This window comes from Molossus molossus, unplaced genomic scaffold, assembly GCF_014108415.1.
Source record: "Molossus molossus isolate mMolMol1 unplaced genomic scaffold, mMolMol1.p scaffold_m16_p_3, whole genome shotgun sequence".
NCBI lineage: Eukaryota > Metazoa > Chordata > Mammalia > Chiroptera > Molossidae > Molossus > Molossus molossus.
Genome location: NW_023425366.1, coordinates 119,115,444 through 119,135,301, shown reverse-complemented (window position 1 = coordinate 119,135,301; position 19,858 = coordinate 119,115,444). Strand labels below are relative to the sequence as shown.

Genomic DNA, 19,858 nt, shown 5'->3' with positions numbered 1-19,858 from the left:
TGCTGCCTCTTTATGCACACCCTCTCCTGACTCCAGGTGTTAGCCTCTCCTCTTGCTTGCCAGGCTGTTCTGGACCACAGGCTCTTTGGGCCCAGCCTGCCTCTCAAAGGCCATGGGGGTGAAAACTGGGAGGAACCCAGAGCCCCAGGGCAGTCTTCTCAGCCTGCTACTGCCTAGGGACAAAAAGGTTTGAGGCTTTGTTGAGTCATAGTCATAGTCTGCCTCCTGGGTCCTGCTCAGAGACCAGAAACATAAGTGTAAGCCAGAACCAGCGTGTGGCTTTTAGAGTGGGTTCTAATAAACAGTCTATAGACCCAATTCCTGCATTTCTCATTTTTATTTGACAGAAAAAGTTGCTCTTGCTGTACAGATTTTAAAAAACCAAAATGCCTTTAAGAAATGTGAAGAAAAATTGGGGGGGAGGGGCCACAATCTCACTGGGGGCAGTAAGGGCCAACTAATTTTAATTCCTGTTTCTTTCTGCAAACTTCACACAAGTTCCCAAGCCCTAAACCATCATCATCTTCCCCTCCCCCAAACTCAGGGGTAAAGGGGGGACAACAGTGCCTCCCAGGCCCTTTCTGACTATATGGGAGAGTCCTGAACTGTATCCTTCCCTCCAGCAACTCCCATTTTTATTCCCACCCACCCCAAACCCCCCAAAACATGAACCAGAGAAAACTCACAGATTAACATTTCACAGGAACAAAGAAAAAGGGGGGTAGAGAAAGAAGGGGAGACCCTCAAAATGCAGCCAGGGTTCAAAGGGGGAGGGGACAGAAGCACCCCTCCCTCAGCTCTGTTGGGGAGAAAGACTCCCTGTGGCTCCAGAACTTGGGGTGTGGTGGGATTCCCCAGAAAACATTCATGGAGACCTGCAACAGAGAAGAAGGCCATCAATGCAGAAGTCCCAGCCAGACAGCTCTCGAAAAAAATGTCCTGGAGTATGATGGAACACACCTGGAGGAGCGGTGCCGCACGGGGCGGGGGCTAGGTGTCTCCCTCCTGCGCTTGTGGCCTGGGGAGCGGCTGTCCCCACGCTGTCCTCTCCGGGAACCATGTTCACTGCTGCTGCTGCAACACAGAACAGACATCAGACCACACACACCAACCTGTAGTATCTTTAAGCCTGAAAACTTCTGCAGAATCCGGACAATCTGGGCTGGCTATTGGCAGGAGGCAAGAACACACCAGTGACCTTACCTCTGTTGGTCCCGTGGTGAACGCTGGGGCGAGGGGCGGTGGCGCTCAGCAGGCGAATAGCTGAGGGACCGGGAGTCCCGGAGGGAATCTATTGGCTTCCTGGGGCTGCGGGACCTGGGGAGCAGAGAAGGTCCCCATAGTGCCACTCTCTTCCAAACCCACCAGCCAGCACTCAGGACCACCCCCCCAGGTCTTGACCACCAAACCTCATACCACACAGGGCCAGCCTCAGACCCACCTTTGTCTGCTCACTCACCCATCCGCCCGCATACCATCCACCGAGTGCCCCAGTGGGCAGGGCATGGGGAGGACAGTGAGGGACACAAAGATAAAGACAGTCCCTGCCCTTGAAGGGGCTCAGTCTGGTGATGAAGGAAGGCCAAGGGAGGCACACTCAGCCCCATGTGTGGGAAGCAGCCCCGCAAGGACTGATATAGGTAGATCTGGGGACCCGGGGGGAGGGAGATGAAGGGAAGGGGCAAGGTAGTCTTCTCGAAGGTGCTGTTTGAGCGGAGTCTTGCAGAACGAGGAGTTCACCAGGCGGACAAGGGAATTCCAGGCAGAAGGAACAGCATGTCCAAAGGCATGGGGTTCTCCTTAGACTGCAAGGCGCTGGGTGTGGCTGGAGCAGAGGGCATGTGTGGGGGCGGGCAGGAGAGGAGAACACAGGGCAGGCAAGGCTTGGTGGAGAGCCTCACACGCCATTCCCGCAGAGATGGGGCTTTATCCTGCAGGCCACAGGGCGTCCCAGAAGGATTTGTGGAGTGGAGGGAAGTAACCAGATGTGCGTTTTAGAAAGATCCCTCTGGCTACGTGTGGAAGAGAATGGCGTGGAGGCAGGGAGACAGGGAAGAGGCTGTGGACAGAGTCAGGAGAAGATGACGGTGGCCAGACCAGAGCCTTGGCAATAGCAATGGGGAGACTTAAAAGCTAGAATCCCTGGGACCAGGGACCAGGCTGCATGTCAGGGGTAGGGAAAAGAAGGAACCTAGGACTCCCCAATCTTGGCTGGGGCACCCACTTGGATGGTGTAGCCCTTCTTGGTCAGAACAGGGCACAAGAGAGTTAAGTGGGGAGAAGAGAACCTGACTCCTCCCATACAACCAGACACCAGAGTTCATGTGAAATACCCAGCAGGGATCTCACACTCCAGGGTCACATCCCACCCCTACCATCTCAAGCAAGGTAGCACTCACCTCCGCTCACCAGGGGGTGGCTTCTTGGGGCTTGCTGGTTTGGGCAAGGCCTGAGGGTCAGGCTTAGCAGGGGAAGGAGAGGAAGTAGAAGAGGAGGAGGAGGAGGAGGAAGAGGAAGAAGAGGATGAGGAAGATGAAGAGGAGGAGGAAGAGGAGGAGGAGGAGGAGGACGAGGATGAGGAAGAACTGGAACTGGAGCTGCTAGCACGCCGCTTCCGCTTGGCTGGGGTCGGTTCCTGAGGTCGTCCCTCTCGTTCAGTCTCCTTTGGGGCTGGGGGAGGGCTAGGGACCCTGTGGGAAGAGTACAATGTCACAAGGAGAGAGAAGCTGCCCCAACCCCAACCCTACCTTCCATGACTTGGAGGAAGGGCAGTGGGGGAGGGGTGCCTGAGAAAGGCCCTGGGAACTCTCTCAGCCAAAGCCAGAGAGCCAGTGAGCCAGTGAGCGTATTCTCTGTAGAGCAGTGGCCCCAGGCTGACACAACCTCTGCTAACATAAGCAACAGGCTGGGGTCTGCAGCACAAGGGATCAAGGTTAAACCTCAAGAATGTCCCTGGTGAAGGAATACGGCCCCTGGGCTCAGGTGTGGGAACAAAGCTGGGTGGTCTCCTTCCTTGGAGAGCCAGCTTGGGTAGGCTCCTGTGTGTGTGTGCGCTGGCTGGGGAAGGGGCCGTCCTGCCTGGAGGCAGGAAGAGGGATGGGATGACCTCTGAAGATCCTTCCAGCCCAGGGAGTTCCTCTTGAGGTCTAACTGCCATCCCTCCTGCTGTAAAATTAAGTCCATTTCCTCTAGTTCTGTCCTCTGTAGAGATGGAAAACTTATCATTATCCTCTCGAGAATTAACCTTTGGAGACTTTTCTATCCCATGCCACACCCCCCTTACCCCCAACCCAGCGTTCTCTTCTACTCCCATCTTGATGGTCAAGGTCCCCATACCTCCTCAATGAGCCAAGAACCTCTGAATAGGGCACTCCCTTTCCCGCCCCGACCCATCCACAAAACCTTCCCCTTGGAAAATTTCAAAAAGTCCAGTCCCCTTACCTCTTCAGTGCTACCTCAGGTTGAACGGGAAGGCTAGAGCCCTCCGAGTCACTAGAACTGGAGCCAGACGAGGAAGAGGAGGAGGAGGATGACGACGATGAAGACGAAGAAGAGCTAGATGAGGAGGAGGAAGAACTCCGCCGCTCCTTCGCTGGCTGCAGGGCCCCCATAGAGGCAGGTTGTTCCCCACCCTCAGGGTGAGATATCCCAGGGACAGGGACAGAGAGCATGCCATTGTGGTCACCAGCAGGGGTTGTGGTCTTTGCCACCGACCCAGAGAGGGTCTGAGATCCTGCTACAGGGGTGGTCGGGGCAAGCAAAGATCGGGATTGGTCAGAAAATGCAGATGGCACAGGGGACCTAGGCCGATCCTGAGCTGGAGGAAGAACTGACTGTGAGGGAGGAGCCTGGACCATTCTCGAGACTGGAGAGGGAACCCGCTCAGAGGTCATTCTAGACTGGCTTGGAGCAGCTGGTGGGGTTCTGGAGCCTGGGCCTCCCGGTGGGGTTCTGGACCTGGCTCGGTCAAGGAGTGGCGGTGAGGTTCTGCCACTAATGCGCTCATAGGCAGAGAGGGGCACCCTGGGGCTGGTGAGGTTTGCACCAGACAAAGCTGGAGCCATTCTAGCACTGGCAAGGCTTGCAGGGGCCAAAGCTGGCGGGGTTCTCGAACTGGCAATATTCACAGGAGCTGTGGCATGTGCAGATCTAGGACCCACCAGGTTTGCAGGGGCTGGTGCCTGGGGTGTTCTGGAGCTAGAAGGATAATTTGCAGCATTTGGGGGTGTGCCAGAGCCTGTGAGACTCAAAGCTGCCAAAGCTGCTGGGGTTCTGGCTCCTGCTAAGTTCACAGCTGGGGCTGTAGGGGTACGAGGGTCAGCAAGGTTCACGGTGGAAGGTGCCACTGCTGTTCTAGGGCTGGCCAAGTTCATGGCTGCTGCCGCAGCTGGTGTTCTCGAGTCAGCCAAGTTCACTGCTGTTGGTATGGCAGGTGTCCTGGCACTGGCCAGGTTCATGGCTGCTGCAGAGGCTGCAGGAATCCTACTGGCAAGGCTGGCAGCTGGGGCCGTTCTGAGACTCATGAGAGGCACTGGAGCAGGAACCTGGGACATTCTTGCAGCAAGGCCTGCAGCAGACATGGACGGAGGAGGTCGAGCAGTGCCAAGACTGATGGCTGTCAGGGCAAGTGCAATTCTAGATTGAGCGTGATTTTCTGGCACAGATGTTCTAGGGTGATCAGGAATTCGGGGACCTGGACCATCCATCATGGAGCCACCAGCTTGCTGCAGGACAGACATAGGTGTTCTAGAGCTGCCAAGAGGTTCAAGCATTCCAGGTGATCTACAGCGGTCAAGAGGAGTTGGTGACATGCTAGGACGACTGAAGCAACTCATTCTGGAGCTATTGAGTGCCACTGGAGGTGTCCGAGAACCAGAATGATTCCTTGTTGCCGGAGGAGTAGCAGAGCGTGAACGATCAGAACTACTCCCTGATACAGAACGCCTGCGGATGGCTGGAGGAGATCTTGTTAAGGACCGTTTGCCCCTAGTTATTCGTGGAGTACGAGATCTAGAGCGGCGGCGGACAACAAGTGATGAACGACTTCGAGAGCGTTTGCGTGGCAAGAGAGGGGTTCGAGACCTAGAGCGACGGCGAATAGCTGGAGGTGTTCGAGACCTAGATCGGCGGCGTGTCACTGGAGAGGTTCGAGAGCGGGACCTCCTTCGAGTTACTGGAGTTGTGCGAGATCGAGACCTCCTACGGGTGACTGGGGATGTTCTGGATCTCGATCTTCTGCGAGTGATAGGTGAGGTTCTGCTTCGAGATCGCCTCCTCATTACTGGTGGAGTCCTAGATCTAGACCTTCTGCGAGTCACTGGTGGTGTTCTGGAACGAGAGCGTCGCCGAGTTGGTGTTCTAGACCTTGAACGACGGCGGGTTACTGGTGGTGTTCGGGACCTGGATCGCCTTCGACTCACCGGGGATGCTCTTGAGCGAGATCTTCTTCGAGTCACTGATGTCCTAGACCTTGATCGTCTCCGACTGACTGGTGAAGTTCGAGACCTGGACCTACGTCGGCTGACCAGGGGTGTTCTGGACCTGGATCGACGGTGAGTGGCTGGAGAGGCCCGTGATCTGGAACGTTTCCATGGGGCTGGTGATGTACGTGAGTGGGAACGCTTCCGACTGGTTGGAGGTGTCCGAGAGCGACCTCTTCGACGCCGAGAGGAGGTTCGTGAACTCTCCTGCCGGGCAGGAGACCTTGAGTGGTAACCAGAACCTCCTCTCCGCCTACGAGTAACCCGGGACCTTGACCGGCTCCGCTGTCTTCTCCGAGAGGTTGACTGAGAAGATCCAGACCTATCTCGACGTCGGGTTGTTCTGGTTTTCTCCCTCCTTGAACGAGAACGAGACCTCTGGAGCCCACGAGGCTTTGGTGAAGGAGAACGACCTCTCCTTGAAGTTGTCTTAGTGCGAGGAGATGAAGCTGAACGCCGACGGCGTGAAGATCTTGACTTTTCAGCTGGCTCTGGGGAAGACACTGAGGGACTTCTTCGGCGTCGTGGGGGAGTTCTAGAACGGGTCTCGGGTGAGGATGACGCAGAACGGCTTCTGCGGGAGAGTCTGGTTTTCCTAGTTCTCTCAGATGATCGAGAGCTGCGGCGACGTGGTGGAGTGCGAGACTTAGTCTTGGGCTCTGGTGATGACCTAGAGCTTCTTCTAGCCATTCTGGATTTGGGTGGGTGTTCTGGAGAAGACTCAGAACTGCTGCTTCCTTCAGGAGAAGGACCTCTGCCTTTGCTTGATGAACCTGATCTGCTTCGTCTGGGAAGAGCCCGAGGAACAGGAGCCTTGGGTTCTGGAGAGGAATCAGAACCACTCTGTGTCCTGGATGCTGCTCTAGGCTTGGCTTTAACTTCAGGAGATGAGCCGAACCTACTGAGCTGAGGAGAAGGTCGGGATTTGCTATCGACCTCTGGAGATGATCCAGAACGACTCCTCTGTCTAAGTGGCACTCGTGTTTTAACTTTAGAATCAGGAGAAGAGTCTGATTCACTTCTTTCCTGAGGGGATGCACTGGGTTTCTCATCAAGTTCTTGAGAAGATCCAGATCGACTTCTTTGCCCAAGAGGAGTCCTAGCCAAAGTCTTCTGTTCAACTGATGACTCAGACCCACTTCTTTCTCTCTGTGGTGTAAGACACTTGTTGAGTTCTGGGGATGATGGAGAACGACTCCTTGCCCTAGGAGTCTGAGGCAAAGCTTTTGGTTCTGGAGAAGAATCACATTCACTTCTCCCCCTGGATGGTGTTCTGGGAATATCTTTCATTCCAGGAGAGGATCCAGATAAGCTGTGCCTTGAGGGAGTCCCAGACCCATCTCTAAGTCCTGGAGAAGACCCAGACCTGCTTCTCCTTGAGGGGGTTCTGGGTAAACCATCTTTCAGTTCAGGGGAAGATGCAGAACTACTTCTTTCCCTCGAGGGTGTCCTAGGTATAACATCAAGTGCTGGTGAAGAGACACTCTGATTTGAAGACATTCCTGCTTTTTCCACTGGATCCGGGGATAACTCAGAACTGCTGCGCCTGGACACCCTCATCAATTGTTCTTTCATGTCTAGAGATGGATCTGTCTCCAGTTGATTAGGAAAAGGTTCATTCATACCTTCTTTAACCTCAACAGAAAATCCAGTATTTGTTTCTGCAATAGGACCTGAGCTTCTAAATTCTAAAGGTGACCCATAGCAATTCTCCCTGGAAGGAGAGTTAGATAGTTCTTTATGTTCTGGTGAAAAATGTGACCCACTCCAAGTTGAGGCCACTGCAGGGACTTCTGCTTCCAAAGAAGCCTGCAACAACTGGCTTTGGTCAAGAGTCAAAGAAACAGCAGGCCTTTCTTCTATTTCAGGAGATGATTCAAAGTTACTTCCAGCCATTTCTTTAAGTTCTGGAGACAAATGGGACAGGATCTGGTTTGAGGACTCTTCAGATTTCTCTACTACCTCCATTAATTCCTCATCTTGGTTTAGCTTGGCCAATGGACTACTTTGGTCTTTTGTATTTAAAGGTGACCCACCACCATCTCTTTCTTTTGATGAGGTTCCAGGTGTGTCTTTGAGTACTGGTGAGGACTCAGGTCTATTCTGTACTGGAGAACTCAATTTGTCACTTAGTACAGATGATGCAGTAACATCCTCCTGAAGGAATAAACCTGTTTTCTTTTTTGATTCAGGAGAAGTCTCTGATCTACTCAGTCCCAGAAGAGATTTACAGTCCATTGCAGGATATGGAAAAGAGTCAGGTTGGAATCTGTTCTGCTCAGGAGACATTCCAAATTTCAGCCTAGGACTTACTGATAGTTTGCTTCTATCTTGTGTTGCTGGAGATCTGGGTGCAGGCTCAGTGACAGGAGAAGAGGACCTGGACTGGCCACCCTTAGGAGGCGTTTGAGATTTGTTCTGCAGAGACAGAGATTCATAGTGACTCTGTCTCATTTCTGGGCTTGAAGTATCAGATCTAGAATCTAGTGAAGTAAGTGACTGTCCTTCCTGTTGCAGAGATGAGGTGCCAAAATAGCTCTCTGCTGGTGGTGTGCTAGACTTTACTCCTGGACAGACTGAGAAGGATCCAGAGCAAGTTGGTGCCAGTGAGTCTTTAGACTTCTCTTGGGAACATGGCGACTTTGATCCAGAAAGATTGTGACCTGGTGGAGTTTGAGGCTTTATTCTGGGGCAGGGCGAAGCAGACCCTGAGTGACTCTGTCTTGGTGGTGTTCCAGATTTCACTTTGGTGTCTGGTGAGGAAGACCTAGAATGGCTGTGTCTTTGCAACAATCTAGATCCCACCTTGGAACAAGGAGATTCTGACCTGCTTTGCCTTGGTGGTGTTTTAGATGTCACCCTACTAGGACTTGGAGAAGATGACCCAGAATGACTCTGAACTGGTGATGTTATTGCCTTCACTTTGGGTTGAGGAGACGACGACCCAGATCGGCTCTGTCTTGGAGGTGTGCTAGATTTCACTGCAGGAGGGGAGGACCCAGAGCAGTTATTTCTCAAAGGGGTCCTAGACTTCACCTCAGGGTCAGGTGATGTTTCAGAACAGCTCTGTCTTTGTGGTGTTGCAGACTGTTCATTTGCCTGGGGACTTGTTACAGACCCTTGCCTTGGTGGTGTTCCAGATTTTAATTTAGGTTGAGATGAACCGGAACGACTTTGTCTTGTTGGTGTTTTAGATTTCTGATTAGGAGAAGAACCAGAGCGACTTCGCCTTGGTGGTGTTTGAGATTTAGCTTTAGACTGGGATGATCCAGAGCGGCTGCGCCTTGGTGGTGTCTGAGACTTTTGTTTAGGACACGGAGAGGACCCAGAAAGGCTTCGCCTCAAAGACAAGCGAGATTTTGCTTTGGATCGTGGAGAAGAGAGAGACCTGCTCCGCCTTGAGGAAACACGAAATTTTTTCATGTCTGGGCTTGAATTGGACCTGCTCCTTCTCTGTGATGTTCTGGATTTGTTCTTCCGCTCTGATGACGAGCCAGACCTACCTCTCCTTTGTGGTGTTCTAGAGTGAGACCTTCCTCGTCTAACTAGACTTCTACTACGAGATCTTCCCCTTCTTGCTGGCGTCCTAGACCGAGATCTTCCCCGTCTTGCGGGCGTCCTAGACCGAGATTTCCCTCTCCTGGCTGGGGTTCTAGATCGCGACCGGCCACGCCTGGCTGGGGTTCTTGAGCGTGACCGGCCTCGCCTGGCTGGGGTTCTTGAGCGTGACCTGCCACTTCTCCTGGCTAGCGATCTACTACGAGACCTCCGTCGTACTGAACGGGTCCTGGATCTACGCCTAGCAGGAGTTCTAGACCGAGACCTGCCCCTCCTGGCTGGTGTTCTAGACCGAGATCTTCGTCTGGTAGGTGTTCTGGACCGCGACCTACGCCTTGCAGGTGTTCTAGAGCGAGACCTACCCCGCCGGCCTGGTGTTCTAGAACGAGATCTGCCCCTAGTGGCTGGAGATCTAGAGTGTGACCTTCCTCGCCTTGCTGATCTAGACCTGCCTCTTCTCTGGGTATTTCTGCTTCTGGACCAGCCTGGTCGCTGAGGAGACCTAGAGCGGCCACGTCGCTGGGGACTTCTAGATCGCCCCCACCTCTGTACAGACCGGGACCTATGCCACTGAGGGGACCGGGAACGAGAATGACCTCGCTTAGTAGGCGTTCGAGATCGCGATCGCCCCCTCTTCGTGGTGGTAGGGCTACGGGACCTCCCCACCCTACGAGGAGTATGAGAATGTGACTTATCCCGCTTTGCTCGGCCATGTGAACGACTCTTGGATGCAGGGGAAGAAGAAATCTCTCGGTTGGACCCTGGAGCTGGTGTGGGTTTAGGACTTTCAGGGGAAGAGCTGGCATGTCGAGAAACTTTGGTAGGTTGAGGGGATGGTGGGCAGCTCTCCGAAGATGATTGGGGAGGTTTCTCAGGAGACTTAGGTGGTAAACGACCCCGGGTTGGGGAAGCCTCAGATGGGGGGTTCATTGGCTCCTGACTTAAGGGGGTTGTTTCAAGGGGTTGTGGGGAGCTGCCATGTTGCTCGGCAAGGAGCGGAGTGGGAGCAGATGGTTCTGGGCCTGTGTTGCTCCGTTCCGGAGAAGGGCTAGGTCGAACTGCAGATTTCTAAGAGTGAAAAATAAAATAGGAAATAGGGACATGTAAGCACTAAAACTTTTTACCACCCGTAAGACTTCAACACCCTTTCCAATGAAACGTCTCTACACACCCCATCATACTAACGGGTCCTTTTCCTCATGACAAACCATCACTCACTCCATAACAAGAGGCCATTTAACATAAAAACCGTTGGGAGAAAATATGAAGATAAAGACCTCAAGAGCCTTATAATCTAGAAAAGAGACAATGTAAACAACAAACACACTGCATTTTACAATAAATAACCATTACAGAATGCCGTAAAAAAAAAAAAAAAAGGTTTTAAATGGAAAGACAAAGCAATACACTGTGACTTTACCCTTGAAAAGTAACTACATTAAAGTAAAAGAACAAAGACAAAGGTTTGAGGACTTATGTATATAAAAAAAGACCAGGATGAAGCACAGAAAGACAAAAGACATGGAAAATGGATAGGAGAGCTAAGAATTTAGCAAACAGCAACTAAAATACACTGTAACAGTTGAAGCAAAAATACATTAGAGTTTGAATCAGAATAGTAAGAATAAAACAGGTGCTGGAAAGATCATTCCAGAGTAGTGTTTTCAGTATAAAGAAACAGTCTTTTGAGATGATGATGTAAAACCTGTATCCCGTGAAGTGTGAAAATCACAATTCTAAAGGATTTGCAGACGTAGAAAAAAAACTTGATAACCAACAAAGGAATACAGAAGAAAAAACAAACAAAAAAAAACCACCCTGAATTAATTTATCTTAATAAGCTCTTACTTATCTTCTTCACTTCAAACACCTATCCTTAGTCTATAAGCCTGCAATCTAATGAACATTCATTAACTTAGGAACATACCTCCTTCTTGTCTTTGTCTTCATAAGGGCTATTAGGCTGTTTTGCAGAGGGCTCTGGGCTGCTGGGATGCCCTGTGTTGGTGGTACCTGGTTCTCTGGAAGGTCCATCTCCCTCCCCTCTACGCCCTGAAGCAGGGGAAAGACTGTGCCCAGTCAAGGCAGTTGTATGGGTTTTTGTTGCAGCACTTCGAGACCTGAGGGAGGTAATTGAGGATGGGAAAGAGGAAAGAAATCAGCTTAAGGGAGTACAGAAAACCCCCTCCCCAGCTCCCACCCACCTTTTCAAACTGTATACAACCCTCTTAAAAGAAGCCTTCTTTTATTCACAAGACTCATATCACTCACTGAAATTCAAGTCCAATTCACTCTGGTCCTTCTCTTCCCAACACTATCCCAGAAAATGTTCTCCCTCTACCCTTTTGTTCACCTCCCCCAAAAACCTCCCCAAACCCTCCTCCCAGCCATTCCTTACCCACTTCATTCACAACTCACCTCTGAGCCCACCTCCTTCAGGAAGCCTTCCCCGATTAAGGAAGCCAGGGTAAGGATTCCTTCCTCCCCCAGACACCACGAACAAACCACCACCCCCCCTATTCTGGCAGTCCATATACATCAGAACAAAACAAAAAATAACAAAATAAACAAAAAAAGAAAAAGAAAAAAAAAAGAGAAGGGGAAATGTATATGTCTGTCCATCCTGTTGCTTTAGCCTGTCAGCTCCTAGAGGGCAGGGACCGTGTCTTCCGAATGGTCTGTGCAGCGCCTAGCACACCGTGGGCGCTCAATAAATATTAAATTAATTAACCCACAAGTCCCTCTCCCTCCCTTCCTCCTGGACCACCCCTTACCGACTTCGGGAAGTATCAGAAGAGGAAGCAGAGTCAGCAGAAGTTGAATGGTGGGCCCGGCGGCTCTTGGGGGCTGGTGTTATACTTCGAGACCTGAAGAAAGACCACCACCCACAACTCAGGTGCTGTCACACCTGTACTGGATTTCCCTTATCCATCCCTCAACCCTTTATTAATCAGGTACATGATTCATTCTACCCTACCTGCCTAGATGGCATTCATCTACTTGCTAAGCAAATTCTCCTCCAATTCACACAAATTTACTCACCGCTTTCGCTTCTTGTCCTTAGATTTACGTTTGCTCTTTGGAGTGGGAGACCTAGGAAGTAAGTTAAAATTATCAAAATAATCATTTAAAAAAAAAAAAAAAAAAAAAGAATTAGGAAGTTATTGACAGATCAAGGAATTGAGCTTTACTTCAAGAAAAAGAGACCCCTGCAGAGAACAAGCAAGGCCATCAAGCAATGGTTCACTGCTCTATATGCCACTATGTCCCCCTATGCCCCAAAGAGATCTTACCTATGCTTCCGTTTCTTGGATTCAGACTCTGACCTATTAGGGGGGGAAAAGATAAAACATAAACCAATACCTATGCCTGGACTCATTAAGCCTCTCCAGTCACTCCATGTACTCCCACCTCATACCTGTGCTTCTTCTTCTTAGAGCTCTTCTTCCTCTCTCGTCGAGGAGAGCTGCTCTCTGACCTCCTAAAGATGAATTCAGAAACAAGGTCATTTTGCTTGGCCCCATCCCTGGCCCTCCCACTTATAATACCACCGCCTCACCAAAGGCTTCTAAAGCACCAAATAAGTCTAACAGCATTAATGTCCCAGATATAATAAGCCCAGGACTTATTTTACTCTCTAGGAAGCATAGGTACCACCCAGCTGGTATGGCTCAGTGGACCAAGAGGTCGCCAGTTCGATTTCCAGTCAGAGCACATGCCCAGGTTGTGGGCTCAATCCCCAGTGAGGGGCATGTGGGAGGAGGAGCCAATCGATCTCTCATTCATGTTTCTATCTCTCCCTCTCCCTAAAAAAATTAATAAAACATACTTAAAAAAAAAAAAAAGCATAGGTACCTCCTCTTTATATCAACAAAGGTCAAAATGAAAAAGAAAATCTCAGAAACCCAAAATGCTGTTGGCCAGTTCTAAATGATAGAGCTGCAGAAGTAATCCTGCCCACGAAAGCAGCATATATATTCCTTCTCCCAGCTGAAACCTGAACAGAAACTCCCTCTTCTGTAAGTTTTCTGACAACCCTCTCTTGCTTCCAAGAAGCAAGAACTCTCTATAGACACGCACACGCAGACACTGACTGACTGACTGACTGAGGAGAGTAAATGCATGCACGACAGGACTAATCCTCTGGCTTACTACAGTAACTTTCCAACTAACTTACCGTCCTCTATCTTTCTTCTTTTTCTTCTTCTTTTGCTTTGGGGTTGGTGAGCGAGAACTGCTGGACTCCCGGACAAGGCTGGGAAAAGATGGAAAGAAGAAACGCAAATTTTCTCAGACATTTCAACTTCAGAAGAACAAAATCTCACGAGTTTGGGAAGAAACAGTCCACCAAAATAAATAAAATACAGCAGATTGCTTAGAATTAGGATGAGAAGCTGTCACTGGTTTCCTGGTCTTGTGTACCTGTAAGGTTTGGGAGGCTCGGGAGCTGGTTGTTTGGCTTCTCGAGCACGACGCTGAGGATCAAAAGAGCTGCCATCCACATAGGAATCACTGATGCCAAAGGCAGCACGTAGTCGTTCATTCTTCTTCTCATTCAATTCTGCCAACTGGTGGGTCTCAGTTACCCTGGGGGGCGGGGGGAAAGCAAAGATATGAAGGACACAGGGAGCAAAAGGCACAGTCATTTTTACACAATTATAGGCAGGAGCCAAACAGGATTGGGAAAAGAAAGGAAGACAGAACTGAAAGCACATGGTTAGGAGAAAGAACAACAGAAGGAACAGTATGTGGTCCAGAGGAAATCAAAGAATAAAACACTCACGCTGGCCTCTGCCCTGGGGTCTCCTCCTTGCCCCCAGGGTTCACATCCTTCTCCAGCAACATGAGTCGAAAGGTCGCCACTTTTTCCTGAATTTGCTGTTCTTCGTACCTGGAGAACAAATCCCTTCAGGGTTAAAGCTCAATTAGACACTTTCCCCAGCCCCAGGTTTACAGTTTCCTCATGCCCAACAGGGTCCCTTCCCTCTCCATGCACACATTGAACTTTTCACTCACTGTCACCCAAAGCACCCTTTTCTTAAATTCTTCTGATCTTTTCCTTGTCATCTTTCTTCCTTCCATTTACTACACCCTCTAGAACAGTGGATTTTAAACATGCTACACTCGGGCCAACAGAAGAAAGTTAAACAGGCAGAGTTCCAGGTACTCCTCCCCAACTTCAACAAGAACAGGTCTTTCATTTCCTAGGATTTCAAAGTAAGGTGCATTGTATAAAAGGGGCGCCACTGCTGAAGTTTGAAAACCACTGCTCTAAAAGGTTTTCTCCCTGAATGTGCTCCTTTTCCAAAATTTCGCTTCCTATCCAACCCATGATCCTCTTATCCAGCCAGGTATTCTTCCAGTTCCTGCTTTCCTGCCTTTGCTACTCTCCAAGGCCTCAATCCTTAAATCCATTTACTTTCCTCTTCTCTATCAATGACACCACCTGTCAGCTTACCCAGATCTTTTGCCTGGTCTATGTTTCCCCACCTCTCCCTTAAAGTATTTTTATTTCTCAATGGCCCCCTTTCCCCATGTGCCTCTGTCTAAATAATTCAGACTCCCTCAGGCTCCCTTATATGTCCCAGACACAGTTTCCTCATCTCCCACTCTGAACTGTCCCTTAACTCCTTTCAATTTGCTAATTCCCTTACCTCCACCCCTCCTACAATTCCTTTCCAGGCCTCTTTCAACAAGCCCTAAGCTTCCTACACCCCACCTAACTCCCCCAGCTCTGCACTCATTCAGTGCTTGGCTCTCCCGAGCCCTCCCCTCACCCCTGCTCTTCCATCATCTCCTCCAGCTCGAGGCATCGCAGCTCCACTCGCCGCTTGCGCTCGTGGTCCAGGATGTCAGGATTAGGCCGCTTCACCAGGGCAGCCTCCAGGCGCCGCAGTTCCTCCTCTCCCTTGTAGTCAGGCCGCTCACCCCGGCGGCCCCGAACCAGGGACAGGTTGCGCTGGACGTAGCCGTTGGTGCCGCTGCCCCGGGGCGTCGGCAGCCCGATCCCGTTGTACATGGCCCCGTGCCCAGGGGGGAAGGGGGGGCACCACCGCTCCTGAGGGGGAGCGGGGAAACACGGGTCAGGCCCCTGGCCCCAAGCTAACCACTTACCACCACCCAAATCCCTGCTCTCTTTCATCCCTATTATAATATGTAACTCCACACTAAACAACCTTAGCTGTATAAACTTTCTGGTCTCCTAACAAAACCTTCTTCATCCTTCCCACACTCCTCTCTTTCTACCAACTCATAGCCCAACTTTTACAGCCTTTTCCTTCAATGTGCAAGAGCCATTCCTACCTGCGCTTAGATTCTTTTTTTTCCCCACCCAAAGCAAACAAAGATCCTTTCTCTCAAATTTCTCCATACTGTCCCTTTCTTCTCCTTTGGCCCCAGTACATACAAGTGGTGTCTCCACCAACTACTCTAATTCCTAACGTCTGATAATCCACTAAGGCTTCCAAACTGGGCACAACAACACCTAAGGGCCTACAGTTCAAGTCCAGACTCTTCCAAGAACTGACCTAAGCATTTCAGAGTACCGTTATGAATACAAAATGAACAAACATTCCCTAGATATCTAAACGAGAAGACCAACTGGTTCTTAAGATAAACCAAAAGTATCCTGTGCAGCCTCACACCAAGACTAAAGGCCAACATGCATATCAGAAACTCACGAACCTTGGAAACAATCCTCTTATATTTTACTTCCTAGGTAAGAGGCCATTTCCTTGATTCCAAATATGTATAGCGCCTGTCAACTGATTCATACTTATTTCTTCAATTTCCTTCCGTTAGGATTTCTCACATGATTTTCAGCTCACCCAACTCTCCCTAACACCGGTTAAATACTGTTTTCAACTCAATGCTCTAAATACATCAAATCAGCCTCCTCTATTCTAACTGTTCCCATACCTTCTCTATATTCTTTACCTTCTACTTATAAATGAAAACCCCCCACTCTTACTTATACCTCACTTTCACTATGTCAAACTGTCAGCTTTCCCTACCAGTCTCCTGTATCTCACTCACTTCCTAATTTTTCTCTTCCAGCCCTGCCATATCGCTCTCAAATTGTTATCTCCATGCCTCCCACCAGGTTATTCTCTTAACCTGTCCCAACCCCAGCATGACTCTGACGAGCCCTCAAGCCCGTTTTTCTTGTTAGATTTTTTGGCTACACATAGTCTACTCCTTTCTCATATTATATATGCTCTATTTCTTTCTCCAACCTATCCTGGCCAAAATAATTCCACAAAGCATAAATGTGGGAGGGAAACAACCAAAGGAACCAAGTGGATAGGTTAGTGAAAGTAGAGGGAAAAGAGATGGAACTGGACAAAAAGGCTAAGTTGTTGTGTTTTTTGTTAATCCCAGAATAAAGTAGCATCATACAAATTCCTGGGAAAATGTATTAAAGTAAAGAAGAAAAAAAAAGTATGGTGAGATGTTGAATGGAAGGGAGACAGCCCAACTCTGGAACAGTTTGGACACCACCTCCCCACATTCTAAGGCTGGGTGGGTGCCCATCCCGTAGCAGACTCAAGAAGAAGTTGAAAACAAAAAAAGACAACCATACTGGGGTAAAAGTAGTGACAGATGAGGCTTAGCCTAAAAAGGCAAGTGATAATGACAAAGAAATTAAAAACTTCATAGCACAGTCCGTTTCTCTATCTTCCAAACCTCACTTTCACTTTTTCAAATATCAATCCTCCCCACTCTAAATCTAGGTCCTTCTTTGCCTCTCTATACTCCATCTAATTTTTCCCTTGCAGAATACTTCTGACCTGCAACTAATTCTTCAGTTTAACCATTCACCCACACTTCCATACCACCTCACACAATAATCCTCCCACTCCCTAGGGAGGATAAACCAGAAGCTACTAAGCAAAGGGTATTAAGTCACAAAGAACTGGAGAACTTGTAAGGAATGAGCCAAAAAAAGAAAAGAAAAAAAAAAAAAAAAAAAACCACAGCATGCAAGGCAGTGCCTGAAACATTAAATGGAAGGAAAGACCAGGGGTAAATAACACATAAACCACCAAAAGCAGAGGATTTTATAAAATAGGGATTCTTAAACTGGGTCCATGGACTGTAGGTATGCTAAAGTTACCCAAGCTAAAGGCAAAAAATAAAAGCTGCGAGGGAACACAAAATTTTTTTTATTGGGAAATTATCACGATGCTGAATATAATAAGGAGACAGAAAGCAATCTTGAAATCCAACATTAAGGTATCCAAGAAACGAAAGGCACCAAACAGGATGGAAGAGGAAATGTGACAGAAAATGGACACGTGTAAGCAAAGCAAGCTCAACACTGGGGCATTGATTGTATAGCTGCGTTGACACTATGGAATCCAGAAAGCTTAAAATATTAGTTCCAGCAGAGACCTAAACCCGCATACCTAAGATGGCAGACGAAACTGACTCTTTCTGAATTTTTGATCCAAAAGATATCTTAAGATAAGCGTGACTGTAAACCGAGCCTCAGAATCTTTGCGTGTCAATGCCTGAAAAAGTCCAGCGTTTTCTTCCCAAAGGAAGCTTCCAACAGCCTCCTCCCCTAACTTTAACACAACTTTTGGGGAGACGATAAAAAGCAAAGACTTAAGCTTAAAAAAGCACATGGTCTGCCTTTACATACCCAGGGTGGATTTTTTTTTTTCTTAAGGTTTGGGGCTTTTCTCTCACTAGTACCTTCACAACAAACAGTAACGCGTCCAAACGGTCTAAAACCTCCGGGAATCTAGTTCAAGGCCTGTTTTACACAGACTGGGACGCCAAAGCGTATTTGCGGACTTGAGGGATGGGGGAGGGGGCTGCATGGCGCCCCGAAGTCTGGGAGGCTCCCAGTCGGACCAGACCCCCAGGAAGGATGCGGAAGCAGGGGTGACGCGGGGAAAAGGATCTGGGAGCAGGCTCCCGTGGTCGCCGCCACCCCCGGCCCCTCCCCGCCAAGCAGGGGCAGCTACAGAAGGACCTCCTCGGCCGCACGCATGGGGGAAGCGAGAAGCCGAGTCGCGCGCTCGCGCGCTCCCCGCTTCTCGCCAAGAGCGCGCGCGAGCTAGAGTGCAGTCGGCGGCGCGCGCCGTTGCCATGGGGGAGGGGAAGTAAAAACCCGCGCGCGACAAAAACCGCGGGCAGGGGGAGGGAAGGCAGGCGAGCGAGGGCATCCGCGCGAGCAAGGGGCGGCGAGAGCGCGTGCGCGCGGCGGCCTAGACCGTTCTCCGCGCGCTTTGGCCTCGAGCCGGGGCCGTCGCCCCTCCCCCACCCGGCTCGCGCGCTCCCTCACCCTCTCACCCGCCGCCGCCGCCGCCCGCCGCTTCCGAGGGGAAGAGGTGCTACCGCTGCTCGAGCTCCCGAGTCTCTCGGGGCCTGGAGCCGCCGCCTCGCCTCGCCGCTCCACCCGCCTCAGCCGACACTGACGCCTCTTCGCTTCCTCAGGGGCCGCAGCGGGCTCCGACTGCGCCACTCGCACCCCGCCTGGGCCGCGCTGCACGTCAGCACGACTAACTGCGTCATCACGGCTAAGTGCGTCAGCACGCAGCCGCGGGCGTCCCAGAGCCCGCGGGAGTCGTAGTACGCACTGCGGCCTTGTGCGCATGCGCTGAAACCCACCGGGAAGTGTAGTTTCTTAGGCCCGAGGGAAGTTCCATTTCGTTGCCGAAGAACTACGCGTCCCGTCGGTCAGTGCGAGGAAGGCCTTGGGAGGGGGCAAAGTGTCACGGATGGTTTCTACTAGTGGAGGGCGTAACGCCCCGTCAAGCGACACTGGAGCTCTCCTAGGCTTCCCGACTTCGACGTACAGCATCCTGGGAGTTGTGGTTCTAGCGTGGCTCGGAACCCGTTGTAGTTTCGGCCCTGGACATGGCCGCCATTTTGTCTCAATTCTCCCATGTTGGATGTTGGGAGCCGATGGACCTAAGCCCAGAGACCCTGCTGCTTCTGTGTGACCGCGGGCTTCCCGGGGCGAGCCAGAGGGAGTGAGCGCCCGCACCGTTTTCGGCTTTGCCGCGCCCCTAAGGGAAATCCTCCAGACCCAGCCAACGGGCTCTCCGGAGACCCCAGAGCCCAGCTTCAGGCCCAGGGCCTAGGGCAAAAGCCTAGCCAGCTGGCCTTTGTGTTCGCAGCCCTCATGGTTGCAAATGGTCAGAACGGTGCCCTCTGCCTAGGGGAATAATTTTTTATTATATCCGGGTGAAGTGGCCAGGCAACAATGCGTTTTATACATGTAGCAGGGCAAAACAAGTTACAAACGCCCTTAAAATTTTCACCCCTTTACAGAATGTCTCCTGTTAATTTAAGTACTTTTTTTTTTTTTTAGCCTGAGAACCAGCCAGTCTCAGAGCAAGAGTTGACAGAAGTTAAGCTTCTTAACCAGGCCAAAGTTTTGACTGGATGCCACCTACTTGTTCATTAACCTTAGACACACTCAGCGGTCTTGGTCATGGGGAGGGGGGGATCTTACACCCTCAACAGGACCCAGTCCGTACACGGTAGCCATTTAATGAGCTTATGGTGCCCAAGAGCTGTTCTAATCCTGCCTCCTTAAACTTGGGCACTTTCAGATACTACTTCAATGAGCTGGACCCACCACTGAAATAACTTATGGCAAAGTGGTGTAAACAAAATTCACTACCACCACCCTAATGTTGACAAAAGCCCCAGATTGGGAGTATGGGAAGAGAGAAAACTATTCAAGAGAACAGTTTGCAAACCCAGGAAATGAAGCCTTGAGTGGAGACCCAAAGTACACCCTCAGAGGCAAAGAAGAGGCTGCCTATTTTATTTATGTATTTGTTTGTTAATCCTCACTC

At 50.4% G+C, this 19,858-nt stretch overlaps 1 protein-coding gene across 4 annotated transcripts; it reads right to left on the bottom strand.

The window, feature by feature from the left end:
* Positions 1-58: 58 nt before the first annotated feature.
* Positions 59-18,415, bottom strand: SRRM2 (serine/arginine repetitive matrix 2). Of its 4 annotated transcripts, XM_036280903.1 has the most exons (15): positions 18,342-18,415; positions 14,816-15,096; positions 13,822-13,929; positions 13,461-13,625; positions 13,216-13,293; positions 12,457-12,519; positions 12,332-12,364; positions 12,081-12,131; positions 11,813-11,905; positions 10,966-11,158; positions 3,442-10,106; positions 2,400-2,690; positions 1,204-1,317; positions 961-1,074; positions 59-875 (listed from the first exon to the last, which is right to left on the bottom strand). In XM_036280903.1, the coding sequence occupies exons 2-15, from the start codon at positions 15,055-15,057 to the stop codon at positions 866-868; spliced, it is 8,220 nt and encodes a 2,739-aa protein (XP_036136796.1). In that variant the 5' UTR covers positions 15,058-15,096; positions 18,342-18,415; the 3' UTR covers positions 59-865. The 4 variants fall into 4 exon arrangements, with proteins under 4 accessions (XP_036136796.1, XP_036136794.1, XP_036136795.1 ...); XM_036280901.1 differs by lacking the exon at positions 18,342-18,415 and having other exon boundaries at positions 14,816-15,554; XM_036280902.1 differs by lacking the exons at positions 59-875; positions 961-1,074; positions 1,204-1,317; positions 18,342-18,415 and having other exon boundaries at positions 2,622-3,201; positions 14,816-15,554.
* Between the last annotated feature and the right edge of the window lie 1,443 nt (positions 18,416-19,858).